The following is an 8,802-nucleotide window of genomic DNA, read 5'->3' as shown; positions in this document are numbered from 1 at the left end:
GATTTTTGTTGTCATGATAATTCCCATTTGTAAATGGTTTAAATTTGGATAAATTGGTCCATTGGCCAAAAAAAATAGTGTCCAAAAAATATGAACCAAATTTTTTAAAATTTAAAAATATAGCCGGTTTATATTAACATACAAGAAATTTATCATTAAAATTTTAAAAATTTAAAAGGATTCATTATTGATATACAATGGTACATTATTGAACAAAGATAATGAATCAAGCATAATGCAAAATGTGACACACACACACACAATAAATGTTTAAGTTGTTTATGTGGTTTGACTTCACACACACACACTCATACTCACACTCACTCACTCACTCACACTCTAACTTGACACATTATTAATCAAGTAACATGGGCTCACTCACTCACTCACACTCACACTCTAACTTGACACATAATTAATCAAGTGACATGGCAACAAAAACACATTACGATTGGTCAACACTGAGGTATGGAATGGTCTATTTAGAGCCACTAATGGTGAACCAGGTTTGGAGGAAAGTAAGAAGAAGTATCGCACAGGCAGCAACGAAGGCAATAAAGGAGCCTGAGTTACTGAAATACGCATGATAAGCTTGAGCAAGCCAGATCTTGTACTTAACTTCGAAATACGATTCTATTTCAGATCTAACAGACGCGTACATGGAGATGTCAGGCACCAAGTCAGTGGTTATGACGTTAAACAGTCTGGCCACTTCCTCGTCACTTCCAAGGCAGTTGACCAGAACGCCCGCCTTCCTCAGTTCCTTCACATCGTCCGCGTGGTCGATCAAGTAGCTCAGGAATTCCACATACGAACTTATCTCGTACTTATTCTCAAAATCTGGGCACGCCTCGTACGCCATCAGGTTCAGGTATAGCGGAGCGAATGTGTCGTCCACTACTATGTCTGGAAGTATTAGTTCTCCACCGAAAGAGGAAGAAGAGAAAGTGACGTTGGGGGGACACCTTGAATTATTGTTTCTTTTCACTTGAATCCCCGCTTTTTTCAGCTCTTTCAAATTCCTCCTGGTCCTGTCTTCTTTGATCGGTTTCTGTGTATTACAGGGACGAATATCACGCAAGGCTCCCCGCCGTAGTTCATCAAGAAGATGAACTGGAAGTGGATTAGACGAACGAGGAACAGCATCAACCACACAATGCTCACCTTCGATTCTATGCTGATGATGAGTCTTTGCTGATGAAAAATGATGGAGAAAAAGGAAGTCGTCCATGGCAACGATCAGGTCGGCGTCGGAGAGATCACTCAAGAGCTGGAGGACCCGGAAGGGAAGTTGGTTCTCTAACAAGAGCGCGTCTTGGCGAACAAGAAGAAGCTGATCAGCCTTGGCCTCGAGTGGTTCTGCATTCATTATGTCTGGATACTTCTGGATCTGAAGCAGAGCGCATCCATCCACAAACAACATCCACGCCAGTTCATCGTCGCTGAAGTGTTGAACCGCGTCATCAGTGTAGAGATGCTTCACATCCTTGATATTCACAACAATCTTTCCATGCAGACGTTGGGCCTTATTTCGATCACCTTGCACATACATTGATGCCCAAGAAAGCTTGTACTGCTCTCCTAACTCAAGATGGGGTTCGCCGTGGTGAATAGGACCCAGGGACACAATCCTAGGACAGTAGTACCTAGCAAAAGCTTTTCGATTTCTCAGATGATGTGCCACTCTTTGTATCTTGGGCCATGCGCTTTGCGATAGTCGGCATGGGTGTTCAAGCAGGGCAAACCGATCTTGTGCCATGGTTAATCAGAGGCTCAGAGTTCAGATAATATTGTGGCTCTCACTGTGCCTAGATGTGATCATGTGAACACCAAGGTCCTTAGGTATGAATTTGTAGCGGCAAGAGCTCTTTATGCCTATTGTTTGGATCAAAATTGGCGTATTGGGCCACAGGAGGTAATTGATCGGCGCCCAAGTCAATCTCAAGGTGAACTCAGCCCAACAGTGAATTGGTCGCATAAGCGTAAGTGGAACACCGTGTTTCTTAGCGCACTCACCCTCACCACTTCACATGACGAGGCGCACCCATAGTGATTTAATGGCATGGACAGTTATCTATTTTCCTATAAATAGGTGACAAGCACATGACTCAAGGACTCTCGAAACAGCCAAAACTTACAAAGACTTGCTCAACACAAAACCCAAATACTGATCCTGCATCAACCAATTTCACTCAAATACATGACGCACTTTTAAGGGGCGTGATGCTCCATCCCATTCTTCAAAAACCGAGCCAATAACTATATTAAAATAACCTATGGATGAAGTGGCTAGCTTTGCAAATATTTCAAGTTTGGCATATATAACCCTTCATAGGAATCTATTGTAATGGACCCATGCTGAAGACTATTTTATGTTTTAAAACAGTAATAAGCTAGTCAGAATGTCTTCTCTGATTTACAGATCTTGTGCAATAAAGTAGGAAACTAAGAACTAATGAACTTCTGATTGTATCTACATAAATGGTGGGATGCTTGACTTGACCGGAGCTTTCATTCCTTTTAATTACCTGCTAATCAAGACAAGTAAAGGACTTGATGCAAGGGATAAAGATGCATCGCCATCGTACATATGCTGTAAAATATTAACGCAAAACCAAGGCCAAATGTTGATTTGCACGAAAGAATTTGATTGGTTAATTAAGGACTGTCCACAACTTTATATGATAAGGTATTGTTTTGTCCTACTCTTGATAGAAAATTATTCCTTCTCGATTTCTTTATTGTGAGAAACATATGATTGTTTTACTCGGATTAGAAAATATAATTAAGGTCAATAAAGATGTATGATTTATTTTTTCTCTCTCTCAAAATATCCTCTTATTGATTGTTTTACATAATGATTGTGTATTCAATAATGCTAACTTGGTCATGTTAATTTATTAAATGGTATTTAAATTACTTGAGAGATTAGTCTTGTGACTGTCGAAAAGCTGGTTATGCTGATCGCTTGGAAAAATCCAAAAACAAAATTAAGAAGGTAAGAGAGGAAACTTTTAATTAATGCAGGAAAAATAATGGGTAGTTATATTTCTTATATTTGAGCTAAAAAAACTCATTATTTTTTTCTGGTATGGAGTAATTAAGTAAATTATAGAATGTAAATAAATATTTAAAGTTATGGGATCAAACCTCATTTCCCATATAATGTCTTTTATTGGTGGGCAATTTGTAACAGGGATGTGCAATTTACCCGAGTACCTGCCCATACCTGCCCGACTCTATATTAAAATGGGTCAACCCATACCCATTTTCTAAGAAAAATAAACAGGTATGGGCGGGTATATATCCGTATGTCAAAAAACGAGAGGGTAACTGTACTTGCCTGTATATAATTGTTATTATTTTCTAATAAAATTCTTCAGTTCTCCATTCTCATCATGGGCTCTATTACTTTCAGTTGGGCCTGGGATGACATTTTAAAAAAATGCAAAAACAGAGAAACCTGGGCCTAACTCCTAGAGTGAAGGTTGTGATTGTGAGTAAAGTGTGAAGCCTTCGACATTCAACTTGTGCTGTGTGTGCGCCCTAAGCCCCTAACTAAGCAAATGACCCTGACTGATCTACCTCTCCAATCTCCTTCACTCTACTTCTCATTTGTCTAGGGTCCATCGTTGCCAATCTCCAGCCATAGCCCACAGCTAGTCGCCCCTGCATAGTGCCCCTTTCAGTCGTCTGACTCGTCTCCCCTCCTTTATTGGCGTGAGTGTGTGACAACCTGAGTCGAGCAAAACTGCGAGAGATTTTAGCTTCACCATTCGATGTTCACGTTTTTGCAAGCATTGCCTCCATCTTTGCCATTCTTCCTCCCATCAAGTAAGTCACCTAGTTTTCATGATCTCGTCCTTTCCGTGACTGCTGCTGGTTGTTCAACCTCGTTCTCATGAACCCTGGTTATATGTTCTTTGCTTCTTCTTACTTGAAATGCTCTCATAGATTTATGGATGTAGTATTCTCTCTTCTCCTATTCCTTTGCATGATCAAAAATTCAGAATAATGTGTTGGTTTGGAATGTGAACATGCTTGGTACTCCCTCCGGTTTTATTTATAAGTCATTTCTACCAACCTCATCAATACCAATAAAATAGAAGTACAAGGAACAAAAGTAAGTAAAATTTCAAACATGTCCCTATATAATAAATCTAAAAAGTAATATCCTGTTACTTTTTCTCTCTCATGAAGGGTAATTTTAGAAATACCTCTCAAATATTATCTAAAAAGACGCACCACGACTTATAAATGGGACCAAATACACCTTCTAAAATGAGACTTATAAATGGGACCGGAGGGAGTAATTATTTAAAATAACACTCTTCCCTTGTATCATATGTTTTGATTGAGTTTTTTATTTTTTTTCAAAAGTGGGTGCTGCAAGTAAACGGATGCCCCAAACCCCCTAGTACCTGCCCATATCCGTTTGCACCCATTTTAAAATGAGTGCAAACTAGCATAAGTGGGTGCGGGCAGGTGGCTACCCATTTAGCTAAAAATAGGCAGGTAATGGGTATGGCCACACGTGGCTCATACCTGCCTATCTACACTCCTGATTTGTAAGTAACTTTATAAGTATTATTTAAATATGGTGGCATGTCTTGATCCTTGTAAAGTCTCAGAACTCAACTCACGTAAACTTTTATACACTAAAAAAATGTCCAAAGTTGTTTAATTAATATTTCCTTTGATTCTATTTATAAGGTAAAAGAAAGAAGCTTTTTTGGGTTCTATTTATAAGTCACCTCATTAAATTTTTAACACAAATTTTTTCTTTTATCTTCCATTGAATGTTGGAGAAAGAAAATATATTATTAAAGTATATATATTTAATAGGGGGCAAGCTTGATAACTTATTGAATTTTGAGACAAAACTAATAAGTTTTAAGGTTTTCTTTAGTTCTAGTGAAATATATTAGAAGTAACTTATAAATAAGATCATAGGAATAATGGTCAACGTTGCAAGTAAATCAATTCTGAAAATGTTATAAAAAAAGAAATAAATAAGTAAATTATCCCTTAAACTTTATGTTTAATAGCATCATAAACCCTAAACTCATTTATTATACAAATTATTCCTTCAATTTTTGAAAACAGTATAATCTAACCTATGTTATTAATAAAAATTAACTTTGATTGTTAGTTAACTAAAATAACAAAAAAAGATATAAAAAATTATAGAAAAATGACCAAAATTTTTTTGAATCCATTATTGTAATTTTGAATCTTGATCAACTAATTAAATTTAGGGAAAATTTCAAAGAGGGACCCTTCACCAAACATAATGAAAAAGAGGACCTCTAAATTTCTGAAATTTTACTGAAGGACTCATGAATTTTCATTTGAATTTTTGATAGAAATGACGACATTGCCCTCATTTAAATGAATAACATAAACAACTTGTTCGTTTTCATACTGTATATTATTTATTTACTTATGAAATATTGTTCATTTTTTTACTTCACTTGTTTATAGTCCTATTTTCATTTGATTATATTTCATGTGTTGGTTTTATGATAAGATAACTTGTTCGTTTCCATACTGTATATTGTTCATTTATTTACAGAATGTTATTTGCTTCTTTACTTCACTTATTTATGGCCCTATAATGAAATTAAGTGAAAATAAGACTATAAACAAGCAAAATAAGGAAATAAACAACATTTCGTAAATAAATGAACAACATATAGCATGAGAAAGAATAAGTCATTTGTATTGTTTATTGAAATGAAGGTAATTTTATCATTTCCATTAAAAATTCAAACAAAAATCCGTACAGATTCTTCAGCGAAATTTCAAAAATTCAACAATCTTCTTTTTTATTATATTTGGCCAAGGATCCCTCGCTAGAATCTTCCCTTAAATTTACAAAGCCTTAGTTGAATTTCCATTTCTATTTTTAGTTTTTAAAAATTATTTTATAATATAGTTTTTACAATTATTTTTGAAGCAAAATAAAATAAAATTCATTTAATTATGTTGATTTAAAAAATTAAAATTAAAAAAAAGATTGATATGATATTTCAAACAATTAATGATAGTAATTTATGATAAAAATCAGTCAAACTAACTATATTTTTTAATAATTAAATATAATATATTTTGAAAATAAAACAAATGAATGAAATCAAAATATATTGTCATTTTTTTTTCTTTTTAAAAACAAAAAATAAAAAGTTTTTAAAACAATTAAATCCAAATCACTAATCTAAACAAGCTTTTTTATTGTATTTAAAAACAAAACAGCTTTTGAAAATAAAAACCAAACAAACCCAGAGTAACCGCATCCAATTCCCTCAACTTGTTAGAATGATGGTATTTACCTTCAAAATGATCAAACTACAGAAGCTTATGCGTATAGGGGAAAAGGCCAAACTGGAACGTTATGTCTGACATATCCATACCCAAAAACATAATAATAATAATAAATAAATAAATAAAAACTGAAATTTAGATATGGATGAAGAAAAATATAACGTTACATGCTCTCGAGAGTAAAACTCATTAATTTCCCCAAGTTAAGCATACAAATCATCAACTCCTCAGGAAATACGCAAAAACACAGAAGATCTTATCTTAATGTTCCACACAACAAAAGACCAAGAACAATATAAAAGATACTGCCTACTGAAGACCTGTTCCTAAACAAAGACATTTCATGCTCTCCCATATTTCGTTTTTGCCCCAATTTATTGAGCCTTTATGTACTGCTGAACAATATCTAATGCTGGCGACTCCTCTCCAAAATCCTGCAGAAACCAGTGGATTGATTTCAGCTAAACAGTTCAAGTATAATTTTAAGAAAAAAATGAAGAATGTAACTCGTTTAAACATTATGGCACTTGTGCATAGTTTCCTTTCTGATATTTGATAAAAGAGGCTAGAAAAATTTATGGAACAATAAAATGATATTTATTCACATGAAGAGCCTATACCTTCACAACAACACAGGAGCAGCCAACCACCTTCCTTGCCTTGCCCTCAGAATCAATCTTGCACAACTGTGCATGATGAAAAGAGAAAAGATAAATTAAAACCTCAGATGCATCTTATTAGGGTTTGATGATGCAAATACATCAAATTATCATCAAAACAGAAGCTAGAAAGAGATTACTACAGCAGGGAGAGAATTACATTGAAACACAGACTCTTCCATGTTTGACTATATATCGTCGCAATAACAACTGAATAAATAGATTGTATAACATAGTGAAGTATGATTATGATCTCTAAGCTAATTAGTTGATTACCAAATTTAAAAACTGGGCCAATTACAAAGTGGAATAAAGCATTTACAAGTAAACACGAAAGCCAGGCAACAACAACTGAACAGAACCCGAGAAACGCCAACAGTAGTTTACTTACACCAGCCCATTCGCCGAGAGTTTTAGCACTAGCAACTGTCATCAATTTCACATTATGATCAGCACAAAGTGCCTTGACCAATTTAACATAATCTGGCTGATCACAGTCCTCAGCAAGCACGCAGAGATGTGCAGCATGCTTTTCTATCACCTTGGCACCTTCATGGAGTCCTCGTGCGAGTCCCCCATGAGCAAGTGACTTCCTTAGCACAAGCTGCAAGGCAGTCATGATGTCCATGCTCTCACCCAAGGGTGCTGAAGCCTCAGCAGGAACTGCTACTTCTTCCTCTCTGTAAGTGATCAGGATATTTTCCCAGATAATAAGTATTAGAGGTTAACCAAAAGAAAAAATCTTAATTTCTACCGAAAATTCTATTAAACAGGCGTAATCCAGTATTTATCCCATCAAATTCGGACATAAAAATTTGAAAAAAGAAACCTGGCAGAAAATATGCAAGAAAAAGATGATAGTAACTAATAATAATATTAATAGCTGTTATCAAAGGCCAGGTTGCATATAACATGTAAACGGAGAAAAATAGACATACCCTGACATTTTGTGGAAGCCTCGGAGATGAAAAGCTTGCTTGTTTCTGCCAGAAGGAAGATACAGCTAGAGTTATATTTCAAACAATCGCAGGAATGATCGAATATAATTTGTACGTTTCAGATAGAGAAAACCATGTCAAACCACGCAGATTCCAAACACAATATCCAGTACGTGAAACTCCTTATCATTTCAAAAAAATTAATACATTTCCGATCTCTGAAACATTCGCAAATATGATTTCAGTAGAAAAAAAAAATTCCCATTTTACTCTTTCTTTTTCCCTTTAACTGAATGTCACATTCAATAATTAAAAAGTACCAAACCACGCTAATTGAAGAACCACTCCCAAGAATCACTAACCTCAAAATCTATATGAGCAAACTTCTAGATACGAAATAATCAGAGTAAACACACAAATCATTCTAACTTACTCTTCATGACACCTCAATCTCATCATTTAAAATTTCAGCAAAACTGTACTAAGCTGAATGCCCCAGTTACCCCACCGAAATTCCCGTTTCCAATAATTCGAAAACTAGAATGGTAAAAGAGGAAAACAAAAAAATTGAAAGTATGACAGAACAACCATTTGCGGTATTCCCATTGAAATTCCCTTTCCCAGTAATTTGAAAACCGAAATGGTAAAAGAAGAAAAAGAAAACAGCGAAGAGTATGGCAGAACAACCATTTTCATTAGTGTCAGTGTGTCTCCTCATCGTTTGAGAAAGAAATAGAGTAAGATGAGCCAGAAGAAGCAGGAGGATTGAAGATTATACCTGAAGGAGATGGAGGCGACGGCAACAAGTGAGAAGACGCGAGCCAAACGAAAAGAAGGTTTATAGAAGGCAGAAGAGTTCTTTCTCTAGGGTTTTCACGAGG

At 35.3% G+C, this 8,802-nt stretch overlaps 2 protein-coding genes across 2 annotated transcripts; both read right to left on the bottom strand.

Moving 5' to 3' along the window:
• Window positions 1–478: 478 nt before the first annotated feature.
• LOC129308874 (UPF0481 protein At3g47200-like) lies at window positions 479–1,759 on the bottom strand. The gene has a single exon (XM_054950249.1). The coding sequence runs from the start codon at window positions 1,757–1,759 to the stop codon at window positions 479–481; it is 1,281 nt and encodes a 426-aa protein (XP_054806224.1).
• A 4,683-nt stretch (window positions 1,760–6,442) lies between these two features.
• On the bottom strand, window positions 6,443–8,802 carry LOC129309486 (40S ribosomal protein S12-like). The gene is made up of 5 exons (XM_054951083.1): window positions 8,700–8,802; window positions 7,922–7,966; window positions 7,375–7,663; window positions 6,945–7,010; window positions 6,443–6,758 (listed from the first exon to the last, which is right to left on the bottom strand). Exons 2-5 carry the CDS (start codon window positions 7,927–7,929, stop codon window positions 6,699–6,701), a joined length of 423 nt encoding a protein of 140 aa, XP_054807058.1. The 5' UTR covers window positions 7,930–7,966; window positions 8,700–8,802; the 3' UTR covers window positions 6,443–6,698.

Source organism: Prosopis cineraria, unplaced genomic scaffold (genome assembly GCF_029017545.1).
Source record: "Prosopis cineraria cultivar Desert tree isolate PC_DT_omini unplaced genomic scaffold, ASM2901754v1 PC4, whole genome shotgun sequence".
Classification (NCBI taxonomy): Eukaryota; Viridiplantae; Streptophyta; class Magnoliopsida; order Fabales; family Fabaceae; genus Prosopis; species Prosopis cineraria.
This window is presented reverse-complemented; position numbering and strand designations above follow the sequence as displayed.